Source organism: Etheostoma spectabile, chromosome 22, assembly GCF_008692095.1.
Source record: "Etheostoma spectabile isolate EspeVRDwgs_2016 chromosome 22, UIUC_Espe_1.0, whole genome shotgun sequence".
Lineage (NCBI taxonomy): Eukaryota > Metazoa > Chordata > Actinopteri > Perciformes > Percidae > Etheostoma > Etheostoma spectabile.
The window spans coordinates 5,928,819-5,952,175 of record NC_045754.1 but is presented as its reverse complement, the minus strand read 5'-3'; the positions used below and the strand labels follow the sequence as shown (position 1 = coordinate 5,952,175).

The window sequence follows — 23,357 nt, the reverse complement described above, 5'->3', positions numbered from 1 at the left end:
TAGCTGGAAGACATTTCTTTGCCTACCTTTCAAAGGAAGGCTATCTGTCTCCAGTCTTTCTGCTAGGCTAAGGTAATTGTCTGCTTGCTCTTTAGCCTCATATTAGGGTATGGATATGGGAATCTTCTCAACTAGCTCTCTGCAACACAAGAAATAATTCACAACAAATATGTTCCCATATGTTCCATGTATTTGTCTTAATCCATTTCTAGGAAATCACTTATAAATTCCTGTTTATTGGTGATTGAATATTAAAAACTGGACTTGCTTTGAATATGCTTCTTCCACATGCAGTAACTCCCAAGGGGGTAGTCGAGCATCCGGAAAAGCGTACCTCCTATGGTGAGATTCTGCTGCTACCAAGCCATCACCTTCCGCTATGCATTCCATTGACTCCCATTCATGTTGGCGTCACTTTGACACTGAATAATTTTACATCTGAAGCATTTAAAGACTCTATTTCTCCATTTTTTTCTAAAGAAACACAACAATGTCAATGTAGTGTTCTTATACAGCGCTTTTCTAGTCTTAACAACTAATCAAAGCACCTTTACATAGTACAGGAACCTTCACACACTTTTATAAACTGTGGCTGAGGCTACCGTACAAGCTGCCACCTGCTCATCAGATAAACACTCACAGTGTCTTGCCCAAGGACACTTTGACATGGAACTGCAGGGCCAGGGATCAAACCACCAACCTTCCAATTGAGCAGAGCGACCTCTCTACACCTGAGTCACAGCTGTCCTGTATAAAAGGCTCCATTACCTTGTATCTCACATCATGGCCCCGTAGCAGCATACATTTACATTTTCATAACCACACATCTTTCTGTCGCACAGTAGAGACATTATCGTATAGTCAGGAGAAGCCTGCAGGCAATCGGGGGGACGTGGAGGCATACAGTCAAAGGAGAAGTCCATAGAGAGTCCATTAAAGCATCAAAACAAACATTTAGATGGACTGGAAATACTTCCGTACGTGGCAAGCAAATTCATATGAAGTAACATTTATCCACAAACAGATTTCTCTTGGCACAGAGCTAACAGAAGACTTAAAACGATGGTTGCTCATGTCACATCTACGTCGTCAACCTCAGTTTGCAACGGCACAGCAACTGTTAGTCATCACTGGAAAAGTGCTTCTGATTGACTTCACTGGTCTCCTTCGAAGTCTATGGCGTTGCTGTGCCCATTTCTTTCACTGTCTATGGTAACTCCATGTCAAAAGGGAGTGCAGGAAACTGTATTGAATGAGTCAGGCATTTTTCAGTCCAGCTGATGATTTCAATGATTATGCGCTCCACTCTTTTTGAACATGTGATAGTCAGCGGCTTTTGTTGCTGTACGCTAGTGGGCAGCAGGAACAAAAACATGCAGAGTCTTTGTGCTTCACTAGTCAACAAGTGGATAATGTAGACACACCTCTTAATCACATGTCACTGTACTACTATGCTATTTGGACATGATCTATATTTGAATTTGCACAATTTCGGACATGATTAAGAGGTTTGAACAACGTGTTATTTTGTTAAAGGTCCCACGGCATGAAACATTAACATTAATATGCGTTCCCCCAGCCTGCCTATGGTCCCCCAGTGGCTAGAAATGGTGATAGGTGTAAACCGAGCCCTGGGTATCCTGCTCTGCCTTTGAGAAAATGAAAGCTCAGATGGGCCGATCTGGAATCTTGTCCCTTATGAAGAGGCAAAGTTACCTCCCCTTTCTCTGCTTTGCCCGCCCAGAGAATTTGGAAAACCCATGAGAGAGTGACATCATGGCTTTCAAACAGGCAAAGTGGCAGTTGGTCAAGGTCACACCCCAGAGTGGTTAAGATATAAATGTAACTCTCTCATACGACCACATAATATGTACTGACACAATAAAAATCCTGTTAAATCATTGGAATTGCCCCTCGTATAGCTTTTTAAATGTCAATCAGACATATTTGAAGACAACTCTGCCAATGTACAGTATGTACAACTTTGAAAACATTATTTATGAAGAAGAACTGTAGAGGCATAAAAAATATTTTGGAATGTCAAATTATTCACTAAACAACACTATAACACTGTGCAAAGCTGACACATTTGTTTTCTTCTGCCCACATTCTTTCCCTTCAGGCCTTTCATTATTATCACTTGTATCAGTTATATTTCTGTATTTACAAAGTCTGTGTCATGCTCATTTATTTCTTCAGCCAAGTAAATCTAATCTTAAATTCCTATCCCTCCTTGTTTGCATGGCGCATGACACCGCCATAGATGCATCAATTTCAATTTTACATCCATGATTGAATCTTATTTCCAGCGCAGACAAGCAGCTGCCTTAATTTTCTTCACTGAGTTAATTAGTCAGTTAAGAAGTATGAACTCAGTGTTATTTGGTATTGAGCTATAAGCACGTCTGCCTGAGTTATCTGACTTTAAAATATCCAGTGGAAACTGCCTCTAGTTTGGTAAAATGTTTAAGAGAGTTATTGGTGTTTTAGTATCTGGTTTAAGGCCAGGCAAATAAACCGGAAAATTGTACTTTGCAAAATTTCATAATACTATTTTGCAGATCTTGTCTTGAAGAACATCATTTATAATGTCTCCAAAATCTTGGATGCCTAAAATCTTAGACTCAATGAATGGACTCAATGGATCTACAGGATCAGCAGGATAGGGTGTAAAGCCTGTGGGCTGACTTTGCTTTTGAAACTTAAATGTGCTTATTCCACGTAAGTCTACTCATCAATTAGACTTAATGCATTATTCCCCAAAAAAAAATGCTCCAAAACATTTTGGGACAATACATACGTAGATTAAATTAAAAGCAATGATTTGTCTCACTTATTGAACTGGACTGGAGTAGAGTAACCACACCCTCTGCTTATCAGTGGCCATGTTACCTGCAGATCTGGACTGTTTTATTTCATTTGGATGGACTCTAATGGACTTGTAAGCCATTACTTAAAGCACCCTTTAAACCTCAATTTTTTTGTTATGTTCTGATTGTTCTTGTGAGCAAATGTAAGTACGGGGCGATCATATGAGTGGACTCATAAATTGGTATAAGATTGTAATTAGGGACATTAATGTACAATATACTATGTCTGACTGCATCAGAAATACTTAATGGGATATTTGGATAAAGTTACAGGAGCTGAAACCCAAGTTAATGATTGATTGGCCAAGACAATCGGTTACATAATTCATGTGTGTAATGTCTATAAAACTGTTCACTTTGTTGCTTGCTGAGGATATGGGTCAAGTCTTAGACGGTCCTTTGGGGAATCCTTTAGCGCCATATGTGTAGGCTAATGGTATCATTACCCTCTGTCCTTAAATGATTCCGTTTACCTCATCGGTCTTGTAAAATATGTCACTCTAGAATCAGGCATCCAGACCAAGATCAAATGGAAAGAAGCAGATTTGTCAGTGTTAGCCCAGTTGCTAGAGTGGGCGCACATAGATATTTATTTATATATGTATATATATATATGTATGTATATATATACATATATATATATATATATATATTTTTTTTTTTTTAAAAGAGAGAGAGAGAGAGAGAGAGAGAGAGAGAGAGAGAGAGGTTTACTACTTGACGCAGCGGCCCTTCTCTCTCCCCTTTCATGTCTTTATCTGTCCTGTGAAAATAAAGGCAAGCTAATGCACTGTGAGACAGATGCAGGAACACTGTCCGCTCCCCAGTGTAGTGCTCAAATGTGGCAGCATGCCAACACAACTGCTGTAAGATTTGGGCTTAGCATATTAAAGATCACATGCGGTTGCAGCATCCTCCATGTGCACATTTTCCACTGACCGCTGGAGTTCCTCTTCCTAATTTGAGGGTGGAGGCTGGTTTGCCAGTGGCAAAAACAACAGCCGACTTGTATACATTAATTCTTGTGGGAGTGCAGCTGGCTAGGCCTTCGATCACCTCCCCACTCCTACTCTGCACGCCCCATGCTGAATTACAATGCAGACAAGATGCCGAGTCAGCTCAAGCAAAGCCAGCCATCTGATGCGTCCAACAGCAAACTGCCACACATATGGAAAATTGACAGAAAATGACTGCACAATAATCCTTTTTACAGTCAAAACGTGATTTAAAATAGATTTGAACTAAAACAACATAATTGATTGAACAAAATGTGTGGCTTTGCGTAAGAAAACCCGGTTTCTTTAAAATTGGCATTTCTTCTGCCTCATTACACTGCTGTGAAATTGCTTCATCAATCCCCACTGCCTTTCCCTCGAGGTGAAGTCAAAATATTTAGCAATTCATTTGTGTTGCTCATTCAGCAAAGAATTCATGTTTTACATACGGCGATACGGTCTCAATGGGGCCAATAGTTGTTCCAGACGGCAATGAATCACTTCATACAAGTGGATTGTTGTTCAAGTTAACCGACGGCAACAGCAAAAACAGAGGCAGGCATGCAAGACTTGAGATGTGCACGTGCACATACGCACTCTCTTGTGAGACAAAGAGAGATCCGGAATAAAAAGACATGCACACGCTCACATTTTTTTTTTTTACATCATATCAAAGTTATATGTCTTGCACTTTGGAAGGTTTATAAACATTTAATAGATTCCAGCAGTGGCCTCTCAGACAAAAGATTGACTTTGAAAAGTGAACACTGCTGTGTGTGTGTGTGTGTGTGTGTGTGTGTGTGTGTGTGTGTCGTGTGTGGGTGTGTGTGTTGTGGTGTGTAGGATGTGTGTGTGTGGGGTGTTGTGTGTTGGTTTATTATGGTGGCTCCCCCCCCCCCCTTTCCTTTCAAAAGGTAGAAAACAATGGCTTTCTGAAGGCATCTCTTCAAATATCTTCTTTGACCCCTGAGGACTTAGTTATGGCCCACAAAAAGCGGATTGCGTGTTCAACAATATAGCGGTCGTATGAGTAGTCCATAACTCTGTGGCTGCTTAAGCTTTCATGTCAGACGTGCTGCAATAACCGAACCGGATGTTCGCTGAAGGAAGTGTATGGTGCACACATGATACACACATCACTTTAAAAGATCAAAAATAGGGATTATAGCAAAGTTTTACTTCCATTTATAGTTATATTTACCATGCTTTCAAGAGCAGGAGTGCTTACTTTATCTAAGCATTTTTTCCCAAGCACGCAGTAATACCACACCTGTTTTGGGGTCGACGGAGAAATATGGCTGTCCTTGTAGAATACTGTAGACTATTCTGGCACTGTTTCCATAGGTGGGATCGTCAGCATCAGACGCTGTGACTTGCAACACAGAAGTGCCTGCAAAGAACACAGCAACATTATTTCAAGGTATTTACTGTCTCTTTTAAAGGTTATCAAATGTTGAAAGAAGTGTAGTGATGGGTCTGAACCGGGCAATGGCTACTCTGTGTGTTGGGAATCACTTAGCAACCATGCCTGGCGCCTTTAGATCCAAGGATAATTACTGTGCACAAAATCTGAATATATGATAGCAGGACTAAATAGAAATCAGTTTCTTAAAATGCTGGACACATCCTCAGTAAAACACAGAAGAGTTGAAGCTTTTAGAGGATCATCTTATTTAGCTCAAAAACAGCAAACAAAAACATGCTAATTTAGTATGCTTTGGCAAATACTAACAGTGTTTCACATGATAGAACACTGCACAAAACATATCTCTTCAAAAAACTACAATAAATGTAATAATTAATATTATCCATGCAGATATTGTGGTTAGCTACCTAGCTAACAGGTCATGAAAAATAATCAGAACAGAAATGAACTGTCTGTGTAATGACAGATAATCATATGGGAACACATTCACTTATTCACAGGCACTGACTGCTGTGTGTGTGTGTGTGTGTGTGTGTGTGTGTGTGTGTGTGTGTGTGTGTGTGTGTGTGTGTGTGTGTGTGTGTGTGTGTGTGTGTGTGTGTGCGAGAGAGAGAGAGAGAGTGTTATCTCACATTTAAGTTAAATTGCAGGACATTTTTCAGCTGTTAAACCTTTGATAGGCAATACGAGTGCTATGAATCTGTCCCTGGTCTTAGTTTTGAAGCATTTTTCATGGCACAAAATGAATAAAACAAAGACAAATGATTTAAAAACTTAGAAGGGTAGCTCATTATTAACACTGTTATAGTATTAGATTATAAATCCGGTGTTAAAAGCCACTGTGGCTCAATTTAACACTTAAGCTGTTGCTCCAGAACATTACAGGCTTCATTAACCCATTATGATTACATGATGAGTGCATTGCAATTTTGCAACAAGCGTATGTAAAGCATGAGTACATGTTAAAAGCATAGCACCACTGTGTCTGGAGACATTCGAGCTACATTTTGAATCCTGAGGCATGCAGATATTGTGGACACTTGGTTTTTTTTCTTCCTCTGGGAATAACACTAAATTAAACAAGTGAAACTCCACAGTGTCTCACCAGGTATGACTTTTTCTTTCTTTTTTCTTAGAAACCCAAAGGAGAAGAGTGAAATGCCACCCATAATGAGCCATGTACTCCACAGTATGCTTGGGCACTCTAAATGTCTGTCAAAATTGCACTGGGAATTATTTGGACTTAATCATTTCTGGGATTGCTTCGAAAGCTGAGCCGCCTCCAAATCATTTGTCTAGGAAAACATATTGGTGCATAATTTAATTGATGAAACCTTGAATTGTTCGGTGTCAATGGCTTAAGTAAAGAAAATTATCACCTTGTTTTATTAATATTTCTGAACAGCATGGTGAAGAATCTGACTAAGCTGTGGAACCACACTGTATTCATACCATTGCATTTTTCTGACTGATAATGTTTCATGATGCACTTGTAAAATGTGTTTCCTATTGCTCACAATGCACTTCAATTAAGTGTTCAAGTACTATGTATTTGGAACTATTAAGGTAATGAATGCCACATTAAAAGAGTCATTATGCAATTGTTTAAACATTCACTGTAAAAATATGTTTAATCTTTTTTTATCATACCCGCTTCCTGAACACTTTACAATACAACCAGACAAAGACACCGCCACTAAGCAAGTCTTTTGTTGTCTCATAAGGAGCCTAAAACCTCGGTTAGTGCTAGCAATTGAAACAGTTATTGGGTGTACTTTACTTGAAGGTACAGTATCTACATAAGGGTGACATGACACTGTCATGAACGTAACATAAACATTATAAACAAGCCCTAAACGTTTATGACATAATGCTTCTTTTAGTAAATGCCATTTGGTTTAGTCATGACAAGTTAGGGTTAGGGTTCATGTGTCATGTCACTCTTATGTAGATACCTTCAAGTTAAGTGTTATTCAATTATTCCAAACTTTACTGACGGAAGAGCTTTTGGATTCAACCCAATTTTGGTGTTGTAGCCCTTAAAAATGTAACCCCTTTTGCAGGTGGTAAATTGTAATAAATTCATTATTTTTGATGTGTCAACCCTTCCAATGAATTTGACATCAAGTACTCAAGAATATATGGTGGTTGGTATCTCATACTGCTTTGAAATCAAAGAAGCAACCTATGTTTAAGGTTTTAGTTGTACCGTATACTTCCCTTTGCATTGTACCTGGATTCTTTTTTACAATTAGGGTGTTATTGCTTTGGAAAATGCTAGTAATGTATCAGGTGAGGGTTATTCAAAAAATATACTATGGTAGAAAATGTCTTCTGAATATCTTGCAAAAAACATTGTGGAATCTGTACTTGGTTCAACGGTTCATTTTGTGTATACAGTATTGTTCTTTCCAAATGAACCGAGTCCCATGTAGGCCTGTCACAATTATTGCATAATTGTCGTATTGTCAATTATTTTACGTAATCATAATTTTTTTGTTTAACCGCAATTAAATGCTAACATTAGCTTAGGTCCTAAGGGGTATGGCTGGTGATGGAAATTGTTGATTTTGTTTAGACATGCTAACTTGGGAATATATATGTAGTTATCGGTTGGGCCATTGAGCTAAAGCTATGCTAGTAGCAGCTGTCACTTGTTGGTGACTTGTTGGTGACTTGGGCTGTAGCTGCCCCAAGCCAGAGAAATTGGATTTGCCCATGTTTCTGGCCCGAAATCTGGCCGAAAAAACCTGCTGAATAAATAACATTACCACCCTTGACTTAATTTTATGATAATAAAGAGACGTTGTTTAGTTCATTGGCAGTATGCCTGTGTTATTACATCTGGGTCACATAATATGGAATTCATCCAAATGTTGTTTAAAAAAAGTAATAAATAAAAAAAGGAATTTTGACCGAAAGAGAAAATTATATTGTTAATCGCAATTATTTCTGAGGCAATTTTGAACAGCAAAAATATGGAATCGTTACAGCGCAAGTCACATGCTGTTTCCCATTTTTCCATCATCACCTCCTTTAGGTTTCAGTCCATCTATCACTGGTGACCCCGCTGGACTCATTGTAGCAAACCAGGATCTCTTCATCCTCTCTCAGTCTGAGTCAAGGCCGGCTAATGTGCCATTTGCTTCATCCCCCCTTTCATGAAATGAAAGAAACCCATTTCCTCGATGAGTACTATAATGAAGCTGCAATTAGTTAGCGAGATGTTGGTTAAGACTTAATGGGTTGAAATAAGATGCCATCTTAATGGGATAAAATATGTCAATACACAGCCAAGTCTGTTTTTTTTTTTTTAGAAAGACCCGTCATAAGAAAAATTGATCTGTGCTTTATGATGTTAAGCAGCATCTCCTGGAAACAACATAATAGGGAGGAAATGAATCAAAAGGATTTGTTCAGTCCTGTTTGTATTTTGTTTTGTTAATAAAGGTTCAACATGTGTGCTATCTGGCCCAATTTCCGAACATTGTTTGTGATAACACTTATTTTATCATAACTACTCATCAAAACAAGCAACCACCACACCTCTGGGATTTGAAATGATTATTTACCAGTGATTTTCCCAGAAGTCAAATGGTTGACAGGAAACACAGATATACCATCTCCAGTATGTCCATTATAGACATATCTACTGGGAAATATAGAGTAGTTGGAATATGATACTCCTTTCATGTAGCACTCTAAAACATATTATTGTATCGTATTAGGTATGAAACCGTGACATTGGACCACGTGGCACATGCCCAGCTAATCAATTTAAACAGGAAAAGGAACATCACAGCAAATTAGTTGCCACACTCCCAGACAGCCTCTTCTTTCACTTGGGAGCACCAGTATTGACAAATGCTGGGGGATTAGTGCTCTGGAGTGTGAGGACAGTTGATTGTTACAGCCGATTTGACGCTGCAGATGCCGAACCTTACAGGAATTACTTTAATGGACATGAGCAAAAGAGGGGGCGGGAAAAAAGGCTAATTATTTTCCCCTTCACAGTTCTTGATTTCCTCCCTTGGGTCATCAATGGTGATTGATTCTTTGTGTGAACCCAATGATGAAGTTTGCAGCAAACACAGAAACTTTACAAGGAGTTGTCTCGTTAGAACTAAACGAAGGATGCTACATTTTTAGGGCTGTGAGTGTATTCTCAGTAACTTATAATACACTCATTCAGCAACTGATGCATCTAATGATCTTTTTTAGGTTAGATGTAAAGCAAACATTATTTGTCTTACAGTAGCAACAGCAACTTTTTATCTACCTCAAAGTAAAAGTTTAAAAAAAATAGTATGTGACAATAAATATTCCACATTAAAAAGCATCGGAACATACATTCTGGCACTCTGACGAGAGATTAAAACATGTACTCGACACATCCAATTTATGAACAAATATACTGACAGGAAAAGTTGTATGTGTGACAGGCCTGTCTGTTCATGAATATTCATGAATGCAACCAGGGAGATATTGACTGTTTATAAAGAGGGCGCCTACAGGTCTATTGGGGTTTGCATATTTAATCGGTTTTGCATATTTCCATCTTCTTGCTGCAAGAAGCCAATGAAGCTGTTCATTCTCAATTTGAGGTATTTTTTTAATAAGTATTTCTGCTTCTTTTCAGCAACTGAAATGAATATTTTAGACAAACAAGATATAAATGGAACGGTTTCAACAACGTATCGCTGTCACAAACGTACTACCTTTCCGTTTATGTGATGGAAAATTGCTCTGACAGCAGTTTGGCCACCACTTATGTTTGGCCACAAACTACATATGTTTTGAAGGAGTGTTGTGAAAAAGTTAAGTACCATACTTTTAAGCTAAAGTGCTGAGATGCAGAATCAACTGGATTGAGGAAACGCAGGCTTTTGTTCACCCGGGTTAAAAAAAAAGAATGGTACAATACAGAAATAAAAAATAGATGTTTTTCCACATGATTCTGGACAGACGAGGAGCAACTGTCTCAGAGGAGGAGGATATAGGCTTTTCTTTTCACTATGATGTGGAGGACTCGGCAGTCTCGATGGCGGGGATTGCTGTGGAGGCACTATTGAGTGCTTTATAAAGACCTTCCCACCCGGGAAACCATCACAGCAACCAGAAAACAAAGATGAAAAAGAGGACTAGGCCGGCTTACAGAACATCAAACATTCTGGAGAACATTATCATAGAGAGGACAAACCAGAATGCTGCACAGGGCAATATCATATTTGATTGGGACTTTTCATACTAATACCTTCTTTTAAACTAGCTTGGAGCAGTACTTGGTCACTTCAATTTTACACAAAATGTCCTGTAGTCAAAAGTCTTGCCATAATAGGTGTCTCTTTACCACAGAGGTAAATGGGATTAAGACGTGAAGAATATCTAAAAAGCAAAAAAAAATACCATGCAAGTTCAAACATGTGTTTCATCTTCCTATCTATTCAAACAAAGGCTCACTGCTGCTGACAATCATTTAACGTCCGGTTTATTTTGTAGCACTACTCACCCACTTCAGACATCTCCGGCACCGTAGCTACAAAGGGTCCATCTGGAAATTTGGGAGCATTGTCATTGATGTCTTGTACTTTGATGATGAATTCCGACTTTGGTTCCAGCGCCTCTTCTGTGTAGCGGTCCAAGGCTTGTGCATGCAGGACATAATGTGTTTTCCTTTCGCGATCCAGACTCTTAGTGGCATGAATATCTCCTGTCACTTCATCGATGATAAATATAGTCCCAGCTCCTTCCCCGCTCAGAATGTACCTGACGGATCCATCGCCTTTATCTGAGTTTGAGTGAAGCTGCAAGGAAAACCAAACACAGGCTGTGTGAATACAGAGACTAGAACATTGCCAAAATCACTTCTAAGAGCTTTTAAATCACAGTTTCATAGTGTTTAAAATGGATGGTTGTAAAATTTACAACGGCCACAGTGCACTGTTGTTGAATAGTGGGACACCAAGGTGTCCATATTAGGGTGTGTTAGGGTTAGTCTGGTTGATTAATCCATTAGTCAATTGACATAGTTTATCATACTGTAAGTATTGGCAAATGGCTGATCAATTTCAAGACAGAAATACCAAACTTTATCTATTTCCATTTTCTCAAAAGGGAAGTGTCTTTGTATTTCTCTGTCTTATACAGTTATATAATAATAGTAAATTGAATACCTTTGGATTTTGGACTAACAAAACAAAAGCCAATTGGAGATGATGGTTTCACATCTTGGAAGTTGTAGTGGGCATGTTTCACAACTATTTGACCTTTTTCAGATTACTATTTGAGAAAAAAATCAAGGGATTGATCAACAAAATAATTACAACAGTGATAAAAATGCTTTGTAAAAAAGCATGAATATGGGTTCTAATATTGAGAAATTACGAAACGGAACTAAAATACTACATGAAATAATCTCTACCAAGGCCATTTCAAAACATCTGTACTTTCTATAGCAATAACCTCTGCTGCATTACTGCACTACATGGTGGTCCACAACCCCCGCTTTTAAGATTCCAAAACCACCCAGTATCTAACTGACATTACATCATGCACTATTCTCTTTCAGGCTTAACTAAGCATCGCTGAAGAAATTCATCTTAAGAAATTAAAGTTTTGGGGGAAATCCTTACAAGACTGTTAAAGGCGAGAAGAGCGCTGGAACTTTCTTACCAAGAGAAGGGGGAACTAGCAAAGACTAAGACACTTTTTCAGCCATAATTGATCCCAAGAGAATTAACACTATATTGGCAAATTCATAGATGGTTATAGTTGTAGACTTTATAATTACACATGGAGCAAATAAATAATTCATGCTCTGTTTGTATTGAGGTAGTATGTCAGTAAGTCATTTTCTTATTAAGAACTGGCCATAATGTTCATACTGTTCATATTGTAATATAATAACATAATACTATTTATCTCAGTGTCCTTGCACTATGGTCCATATTTAAATAATTTTTATTGAACTCTTTGTTCACTCATGCCTCTATATTGTTTTGTTTAGAGTATGTATATATTGTGTGTATATATTAGTGTGCATATGTTTTTGTTTAGGTTGTTTTGTATGTAAGCACATTGTGAGCAACAATGCTCCAAAGAAAAATTCCTCGTATGTGTCCTCATACCTGGCGAATAAAGCTGATTCTGATTCTGATGTTACTCTTCCTCACATTAATATATATATATATAGTCTGGATAAACATGGGTATTATAGTAACTTATGTGCAAAGTACCAAAATGTAGAGGGGGACAAAAAAATGGTATGAAGAGGGATTTTAACTTCAAATTGATGAATCACAATAACAACCATTACTACAAAGGTGGACCATTTTCAGTTTAATGCCATTTAGCAACATCTGTTGCATATAAAAGAGGTCTGGCACTCAGCACATATTGCTATATCAGACAACTAACAGATCTTCACACAGGCTAAATCACCTGTTCTCAAACTGCAGGTGTATTTGATTAAATGGTAAAATAATAAAATAGAGAATATTTATGAACAACAAAGGAACATCAGTCACAAGTTGAGACTAAGATACAGGGATATGCTTTGAATTTACCGGGGAAAATTCAAATATGTGCTAATTATGTAATACAGTCCAACCATACACGGCCAATTAAAGGTTTTTACAAGGTAACACACTCAGTTTTACATCTAACTGAATTTAAAAAAAATTTGAACTTAGATGCCTCAACATATGATTCCGCAAACCATTATTCATATTCTGCATTGTCTTTGATTGGAAATATTTGTAATGTTGTAATGTCACTGTATTTTGCTGATACACCTGATCAGGTCTGGGAGATGTAAATTAACTAACATTACGATCAGGGTCCTCGTTCGGAGCATCTGAAACTTTAATCTACTGTTGAAAAGTTGCATTGCTTGACAATGAACTTACAAACAATCAAATCAAAGAAACAACAATTTCTAACCAGTTGTATAATTTTCTTAAAATATGCACAGCTGGTGGCTCAACTAAAGTCTTGTCATTATTTGGAAGTAAAAACCAAATGGCAAGAATGAGTGTTCTCTCAAGGAACTTTTTCATCAAAGCATAAAACAAACGACAGCTCAACCATCACCAAAACCTTAAATGTAAGTACTTCCTGTGGATAAATGAGGTACATATTGTACATAGCGAGGTTCTCAGAGAAGCACAGAAGCCACAAACTGTAACATTCCCATAGGTACCTTTTTTTTTGAAAATGAGCAAACTGACAGAACAGATGAACATAACTGACCCAATATATAAGCTTCCTGGCTGTAGAAATGTCACCTTTTCAAGGTTGGGACTAACAAGACTGAAAAATTGTGTTCATTTTTTGTTGATGCATTCATTTTATAAGATTCCGAATGTATTGTTCAGTTGTCCCAGTTGGAGAACACGCAGCAGGTGAAGGACCCAAATGAAATGTAAAACAAATAAAAAATATTAACAACAACCTCAGGTACAGGGCAGATAACACAAGTTAATTTGAAGTTTAACGGATTCTTTAAGCTCGCCATTAATAGTGACATCATTTATATTTGTGTGTAGTGATATCAATTGATGTTTTATATATCATGATGAATGTTTTGCCATATCGCCCAGTCCTACATGGAATTGATACATAATGATTTCCATAATGTTCCCTTGCAAAGCTTGAAAAAAATAACTGGACAACCAAGTGCAATGATTTTGTTTTGAATACGTCCCTGAATTCGGACACTTTACTTTCACAGTGACCCAACTTTAGAAACAATCAGTCATCCTAGTGTCCAATGTTAGGATGAGCATTTTAATCAGGAGAGACTTCATTCAGAGTGAATGAAAACGGTTGTCTTAGACCCAGTCGGTACGCAGTCATATTTGTGGGAGTAGTGATGCCATGGTTAGTACAGGAATTTTCCTGCAGAGTAAGAGAGATTTGTGAATGAATGAGAGCATAAAGAGGATCGTCCTGATTGAATTTCCGCTGAGCTTCATTAAACTATGCACCCATTATTGACTGATTTGTGATTGAATGTCTGTTTCTTACATGATTCATTACTATTTCAGCACTGCTAATCTGCCATTGGGCATCCATCAGACATCTCTGCTGGAAAACATAACATAACTTGACAGCCTGTGAACCTTTAGAGTGCATTAGGATTCATGTGTAAAAAGCGAAAAAAAAGTAATGAATTAGTTTTACCTTACTGACCCCGAGGCTCAGTTTGAGTCAACCTGGTGTATTTTCCAATCACTTAAAAATGAGTAAAACCACAGAGGTACACATTTAAATAAAAAAAAACAGTATTAATAGCACAACCATTACCAGTGACCAAATATTTAACAAGCTAAATGACGAAGGTCCTCAGGCCACATCTAATCAAAACCTGGACTAGTGAATAAATTAGGAAGCCGCTGTTGATTGCAGGCCTGACTCTTGATGAGAGCCATACAGTATGTCCTTCCCTCAGTAAATATCAAGCCTGTAATTAGATGAGGAGTCAAAGATCCTGTTGAATCAGGTAGTTAATCAGTTGGTAGATTGTACTAATATGAAAAACATCCTCCATAGCGAGAAATCAGAACATGTTTACACATCAAATGCAGTATGGATGGGAACAATTACTTTGTTGACACTTTTTGGCCCATTGTTGCACTCTTTGAATTTTTCATGTAGTAAGAGACATTTAGAAATAGTACATTCCAGTGTTGGCTTTAGTTTGAAGGTCAATTCCTACAGATAAATTCCATTCCTGCATCATTTAAATTCTGAGAACCACACTTGGTACTTAAGAACAGACCATGTCCATTACTACTGCTAGGATTTATCCATTTCTGTAGCACTCCAACAACTTAAGCTCACAGTCAGATTGTTAATCTAACCATTGACTTCCTTTGCAGAAGCTAATAAATCATTCTTTGCAATGTGCGGACCATCGATGCATATGGCGTTGACTACCTTCCAAGATCTGTTGGTGATAAGTGTCAACAGGTTGCGTGGTATTACACAATCACAGCCAAAGGTACAGCAGTGTCAGGCCAGCTGGGAGTAAAGAATGTGTATAAGGATACACTACACTCAAATCAGTGAAGAGCTATAAGGATAAATGCATGAATATGATTATTTCCAGGTGTTTTCAGTGTGGTGGTCTTTGATTGGTTTTAAAATCACTCCACAATACCCTTCCATGGTCCACTGTGTACGTACAGATGTGTCCTACTTACTGGATGAGCAACACATATTCCAAACTTTCAATCGTCAATATGTTTCTGAAACTTTCTAGACTCATCCAAAAAAATTAATCTCTTTCGCATTGATTTCTCAACTAAATAATTAAGTTTGGACCTTCAATGGTATGGACGTAATATTGAGTATTCTGCAAAAAAAGCTATACACAGAAAACTAAAATTGTATATCTGAGGTTGGATTTACCACTAAACACTCTTTAAAAAGTTTCTTTTTACTGTTCAGCTGTCACAATTCAGCAATATTTACCTCATTTGTATGAGGCTTTACGTTCTGAACCTTTCACGTTATGATTATTTTTTTATTTTGAAGTTTTAACAATGGGAGAGTAGCCTACTTTTCATTTGCAAGTATTTAATTTGCACAGGAGTATACAAAAATAGGCTTTACTGTGTAGTTATTTCAAACAGACAGTTTCTTTATTGTATTACCAGAAAACATGCTACATTGTCATTTACGTATATAGTTATTGAGATATGAAATGACCTACTGTAGATCGGGATAACAGATTTTGGACATATGGCCCAGCCCTACTTGTACCGGTAGTACTTTAATAATATTTGGGGTATATTGGGTGGCTATGGTCAGACAAAAAGTTAAAAAGGATCAGATAAAAGTATTTTGTTAACTTGATTGGAACAGTCAAGTAAATTAAAATAATTTGAGTCAACTGCAGCATGGAGGACCAGAAACAGACAACATACAACAATCAATATTGAGAGATCTTACACTGAGAAACCTCTTGGCTAAGTAAGCTGCGCAACTTTTTCATGTTTACTGCCCATCTGCGACTGCTTGATGATACCAAAGAGAGGAGATGCAAAAGAAAAAAAGGCAGTTAGAACAGTTTCTCTGGACAGAGACCTCCCTCACTGCTGCTTAGGGGACAGTTGTATTTCCCTTTTTAGTCAAAGCGGATTGTACAAAACTGGGCTTGGGGCAAATTTCAGTGACATGATTTCGAATGCAGGCTCCACTTCTCTGCAGAGCACTGAATTTTGACTTCAGCGTCGGGATATTTTATTCATACATCATTAATTTTGATCACACAGAAATTTTCATGGAAACTGGCCTTGATGTAATTAGTGTCAATTTTGTTACTCCACAGAGCAAGCTTGATACGAGTTTTACATACATCAGCTGTGGTGGCAATCTGGATTTGGGTTGGAAGGAAAATGGCAGTAATGGCCAGTCCACGCAATATATAATGAATGGAAATGTATGGAAATCTCTCATACACACTGATTGGTACAGTCCACCGAGACATCACGACTACGATGAAATTATGCCCCCTGCAACCTTGTTGTTTTGTCATCTCCCTGCAAGGACTTAGAGGAATCCTTTTCCTCCACAGGGCATCAAAACAAGGGATTGTATTTATCTCTCTGTCTCTATGGGCGACTTTATTAAAGCCTAGTGGAATAGATGACTGGCATGTGGCTGGCGGCTGGCAGCTGGCAATGCATTTCTGAGGAGTTTAAAGAGATCATCAGATATTGGAGCTCCAAAGTCGCGGGTGAAAACCACTCCAATCTCAAGGAAAACCTCGCTCGTAATATCATCACATGCCCAGAGGAGCATGCCCAGAGAAAAAGTATCTTTGCTTTCTTTTGTCATAAAGCTATGTGCTTTCAGTGTTTGGGCTCTGTATACTCATTGTCGAGGGCAGCCTTAAACTGTTTGTGTTCACAAGCTAATTGGTGCTCAGAGTCTACTTTTGTCCCTGTCCTACCATTTATCAGGTGTCTATGTCAACTAACGGTTGACAAGAGATTTGAGGAGGAAAGCAATCCTCAAACCTGACAAAAAAAGTTTTTTCTTTTTTTTTTTACGTGTGTAGTAATGCTAGATAAAATAATAACATAAAATATTAATGGGTCACAAATGTAATCAAACTAGAGCTGTAACCTATGATTATAGTTATTTAGTCAGTCATTTTGTCTGCCAGAGTTAATTCAAAATGAAGTCACAACTTATGACTTACTAGAGCACAGAGTGGAAATTGCACTGATGAAATAAAAAGAAAGGCTGTGAGCAGCACCTGTATGACATACCCAATTATCAGAATTCTAAGCAATTGTTGTTTCTGATTTACAAATTCATCATCAACTAATCTTTTCACCCCATAAAAAATTTGCCCTCTTAAAGTCACTAGTACTGTGATATCTTTTTAATTTGTTGATACTGTTTTAATTGACTCAATAACAACACAGGCCTATAAATCAACAACTGCATTTACATATTACATCTATTTATTGCATGACTTAATTTCGTTTTAAAATCTTCATTGAAAGTCATGACACAATGTTCATGAAATAATAATACGTAGATTAGAAGGCTTGATCTAGCACCAATTTGTTATATTTAATATCATATGTAGATTTTTTAAATACATCAGTGCATGACTTTTTTGCTGCAATATTCAATGAAAAAACTGCAATGAGAATACATTTAGTTTGGCAAAGGATTCAATCTATAATCACACAGTAATGTGATGGATTTGGTTTATCATCTTGCCCTGTTAGATAATATTGTGATGATATTGTATCTGTAGAAGCATTTCTTCAAAATGTTTGATCAAATTTTACTTCTGTACCAGCTTTGTCCTCTTTGATTGTACAGATCCTGGTAATGAATGTGCCTGGTTGGATTGCATTATCGGTGAATGCCATTTGTCTTGGCTTGGTCCCATTCAGTGTAGTGATCCACATAATGTATGTGCCTAGCTACCCTTGTTTGCTCTCTGCTTGTATAGAATGATGTGGCTTTACTGCTGCCATGTCCACTCATTATGGACTGTGGGGAACGAGAACAGGAAGAATACCTCTATGGTGCAGGCAGGAAAGGAATAAGTACGACGTAAAACTCTGGATGTGATAATTACATAAAATCCACGATTCACTAGCAGGCACAAAACAAAAAATGTCAAAATGCAAGCATGGTGGCTACATTTCATCTGATTGATCCCATGCTGATTTATAATCGATTTGCCAATGAGTTAGACTGTCAGTGAGACATCAACTTTATGACACAGCTAAAAGGGCCTACGGGCTGTATCAGTGCACCGCACAGTTGTATCAAATGGCTGTGAATGCATCACTGCAAGCTCAACATCTTTGTTTATCTGTGTGTTCTTTGCTGTGATTTCATTCTGTAATCCGACTGGCAGTGGACAAACAGTAGCTACATTAACTTAATGTTGATTCCAGAAAGATTCATTAAAACTGCATTGCTTTGATGTTGAAAGCAGGCCCTTGCTGATGCGGAAATAGGAGTTGAAGGTTGGAGTCAGGATGTGGAGCATTAATTCCATCAACAATGTGCATGGTGAGGGGAGTAGGGAGGGGGGGCGGATGAAGGGAAGGAGAAATGAGCAGGCTGTGTGCCCTAGCTGATGATCAGTGCTTTGGCTTCATATTTGCAATTAGTGGAGGGGGGTGGGTTCATTTTTGATTAAATCTCGGCTCTTATGCTTCACTCAAGAGGACTTAATCACTTTTTATGTGGGCGTGCTTGATTGTCTGATTATCACCACATTTTGACCATGCTCCCTCCCAATCAACTCCTCCAAGCGCCCCCTTCTCTTCGATTGATTTGCAACAGTCACAGTAAACCCTAATGATGGAGCACCCGCCTAATGACCATACATCAAGAGACCGTGATGAGGGAGGTGCTGAAGTCGTGCCTTTGACGCACATCACGGAGATCCGCCCTAATAGTTGTCCTCTGTTTTGACATCTGCGGGGAGAAACAGAATGAATCGTTGTCTTCCCAGCAGGATGGTTGACTTCTTGATGTACAATAATGAGATTATTAGACTCCCGGAAGCAACTCTGACACTCATTTAATGGCTCTGCCTCTAACTGCTGCTAAAAATTGATATCAGAATGAGAGAGAAAGGAATCCGTCAGCAGATGGGCTTTAAAAAACATGAAGTTTTTGCCTGGTGCTCAGGCAGTGAGGGAGGGCACATGGCTTTAGTCTCAAGTGTCTTAATGGTGCTAATATGTTTGAACATTTCAGCCAGAGGACAGTGGAAAGCACTTAGGATATTATGCATGCCTGCACAGACATACGCTTGTGTTATTTTCTGCAATTGTTGAGTCAATGGAATGAACTGTCATTCACTGGTTAGCGTAATTTCTTTCATAACCATTTGTTGGGTGAAAGTGTCACTGTATCAAGGACAAAACACTGCAGATGTCTTTCTATGCCTGACTAGATGAAGATTAGCAATTCCAAACAAAGACTGTTGATCCAAAGTGCCTTAAACACAGCTGAGGAAGAGCAATTGTATCACTGTGGCTTAGTTGTTAGCACTTCTGCCTCACAGCAAGTTGGCACTGCAGAGTTTAATCACTGGTCTGGGCAGAGTTCGATCCCTGGTCCGGGCAAGGACTGTCTGTGTGGAGTTTGCATGTTCTCCCCGTGTTGGCGTGGGTTTCCTCAGGGTGCTCTGGTTTCCTCCCACCATAAAGACATGCATGCTAGGCAACTAGGACTACAGTTGAGAAATTGCTGGCTGGCTAACACTGGTGCATTTACAGAAATGTTGATTAATGTGCATTTTCCTAATCATAATAAATAAATCTTAAATGGATATCTCTCTGCCACACATACACACACACAACTATTACTGAATGTACTGTACATGTTGGTGTACGTACTGAATGTAAAATTTTTGAACATTTGTACAATGTATTAAACAAAAACAAAAGTAACAAAAGGGTACTCAATAATGAAAAAGCTTTAGTTGTAGCACTACCACACATACAAACACTGAGGCACTTCCGCACCCACATATACATGTCATAAAAATGTCTCTGTGGTTGATAAATTACATTTCAGCGATTTTCAGGATGTTTCTCTTTCCAACAATGCAGAGTAATAATGTGACATTGGCTGTGAAATTTTCCTTGTTATTTCATGTAACACCTCACTGCTTTAACACCGAAAACATCCCAATCTGCACGCACTTGTTTCCTGAGTTGCAAAGAGTGGGTGAAAAGCAATTTTATGTAAAGACTCAATTCTCATTTCATTTTCTTTTCTTCTCCCCACTGCCGAGCCACTACTACACATACAACAAGACAGTTGCCTGATTCTGTCACAGCACAATCTATTTTTAGATGTATGAATAAAACATTTAGGCACCTTTCTTAGAGGTTGCTACCTTGCTCTTTAAATGAAGACAGGATAAGACAAGGGGTATCCCTCCCAGTCTGGGCTGAAGCACCTATTCGGTCAGATCTCACATTATTTATTGTATTTTTATTGTATATTTGGGCCAGACAACCAATGACAGTTCCACTCAAGGATTTCTAACCAATGATCCATTTCTTTTTACCCAACAGCTGCGCTACATCCTTCAACTAAGTTACAGTAGACAGTTCACTGCAGTTCATATTAAGGCTGTGAATCTTCACTGGTCTCAAGATTCGATTACAATTCTCCTGTCAACAATTCAAATTGACTCGATATTCCGATGCATTGCGATGCGTCACCTCCTCAATATTATTATATATGCTACACATGGCTTTCATCAACAAATTCAAGATATACAGTGTATGAACTTCCCTTTTTATTTTATCTGCTCTCAAAAAAGACAGTTCCTGAATGTAGCATAGTCTGAACACAAAAAACAGCAACTGGGAAATCATCAGGCAATAATTGGTTATGGTCTGTCACTGCATCGATGCAATGAAACGATTAATTTCAACACCCCTAGTTCATGTTCATACAGTGTTTTGGGATTTGCATTCTCTTCTAAAACTTACCATCCAGTCTGTAACCTGCCCGACTACTTCAAAGCACCACACTGAGCTGATTGACATGAAGACATTCAAACCTCCCATTGGGAGAGTGTGTTGTCTCCTGTCTCGTATCTGGACAAGCCCTGTCCCCTACCAAGCATTTGCGTCTCACTCATGCAAAAAGCTGTCATTTCCCAAAAGTATCAGCCCCCCAGAAAGGTGTCATTGGGGATTATAGAATACCTCAAGGGGATTAAAAGTGTTCTTGACAGACTGGCCGCTTCACTTATTCCCAAAAGTCACTCTACACTATCCTTTGTGTCAGAGTAGTAAAAAGTGCACACAACATTACGAACTGCCAAGCCAAGGTCCTACATCATGGGATGCTTGTGGTAATGTTTGACCGTGCAATTGTTTTGAACACATTTCTGCTTTTTCATGTTGACCTCACAATAATTAATATGCAATATTCCATTGGCATCTTATCATGAAACGTCTCTTTCAAACACTTTACATTTGTTGATGAAAGTAATTATCGACAAAGACTGCGCTGGCACGTCCCTGTAGTAGAACTGCTCATTTGCTTCTTGCTAATGTCCAGTTTTTAATCAAGCAAAGGGAGGACGAAAAAAACACAATACAGCCCGGTACGTGCCCGAGTGCATTAATCCTCCTCCTCCTTCTCCTCCTCCTCCTCTCCTGACTTCGTCTAATTAAGGGTCATTCTGTCTCTTGGTCACATTAGGACACAGCACACCGGTCCCAACCCACATAATTAAATGTGTTTTTGTGCTAACCATCTGGAGACCTCATCTCTTTAAACATGCATGTCAAATTGAATCCTTAATAATGTTTATGTGTCTTCTCAGTGCTTTATTATCATTCAGGATTAGCTGTTTGTTTATTTTGCTTTCATCAGCGCCAACCGCCACACACAAATACACACACGCACACACACACACACACACACACACACACACACACACACACAGACAACAACAACACCCTTAAGGTAGGAGTACTGTAGAACTAGCACATCAGCCAACCAGCCAGAAAACCAAACAATCAAGAACCTCCCAGCAGTGGAAAGATTTAACAACTAAATGATTAACCATGTTTCCTTGCAGTTCATCCATCGACAAACTGACGCTTTGAATATGCTGCAAAATATCTTTGTTATTGTCTAATACATAAATGCTGTGGGATTGTTTTTGTTGGCACTGGGCGGATTGTATGGGTCATTCGCGCGTCAAATAACATTAGCAAAAATATGTTTCACCAATAAATAACCTTTCTTCTGCTTTGTTGGCTTCGCGAGGACAATTGTTATTAAAACGCACAGGTTTATTCAATGAGCAGACAATTGAGGCAAAAAGTTATATTTACTGTTGTTGTTTTTTCCCCTGTCAAATGTTTTTTTTCTTTCAAGCATGTCATCCCTATTTTCTACTGTTGAAATACAGACATATGTGCAGTCAGAGGGGCGTTGTGACTTTCTCATTCTCTTTCTCTCGGAGTGCAGTTGAGGGGATTAGTTTGTGCCTGAGTGCCTGGAATAATGATCACTGCAGCGGAGAAACACATTTTAACATTTCAGGAGATAAGGACAGGCAATCTGCAAGCAGAGGACTTAACCAGCTCCCTATGGCTTATTGTGGAACTAACAGAAAAAAGCACCACCAACAACAGGGATACATCGTACCCTACGCCAAGGCATAGAAAAAAATACCCACCAATATCTTTTCCACTGTAAGGGACATCCGTTACTTTGAAATTACCTTATGCCTATGAAGCGCCCTGGCTTACTATAACCCCATTGCACTAATGTCCTACTTTTTACTGTGGTGGTTCATTTCCCACTAAGAGATCAAATTTGGGTTCATTTCCCACAGAGACACCCAATCTGATATTTCAGTTCAAAGACAGCTTGATGTAGTGGGCTATTCTCAATTTCAAACTTAATCCACTCTTTCAAAGCTGGCTTTCCCGAGTGGGAGACATGCTGAGAGGGACTCCTTGATTACAAAGAATAATATATTCTTTGGACATTATCATGACAGGTATTCGGTCCAACATCGTAAAGACA

General features: G+C 38.5%; 1 protein-coding gene across 1 annotated transcript in view; it reads right to left on the bottom strand.

Annotated features, from left to right (window-relative positions):
• Positions 1 to 23,357, bottom strand: part of LOC116671947 (cadherin-18) — an 87,467-nt gene that overhangs the window by 41,803 nt on the left and 22,307 nt on the right. The window contains exons 3-4 of the mRNA XM_032503437.1: positions 10,801 to 11,095; positions 5,136 to 5,255 (exon numbers count right to left, since the gene is read on the bottom strand). Of these exons, the coding sequence (XP_032359328.1) occupies positions 5,136 to 5,255; positions 10,801 to 11,095 (415 nt within the window). The remainder of the gene's footprint in view (positions 1 to 5,135; positions 5,256 to 10,800; positions 11,096 to 23,357) is intronic.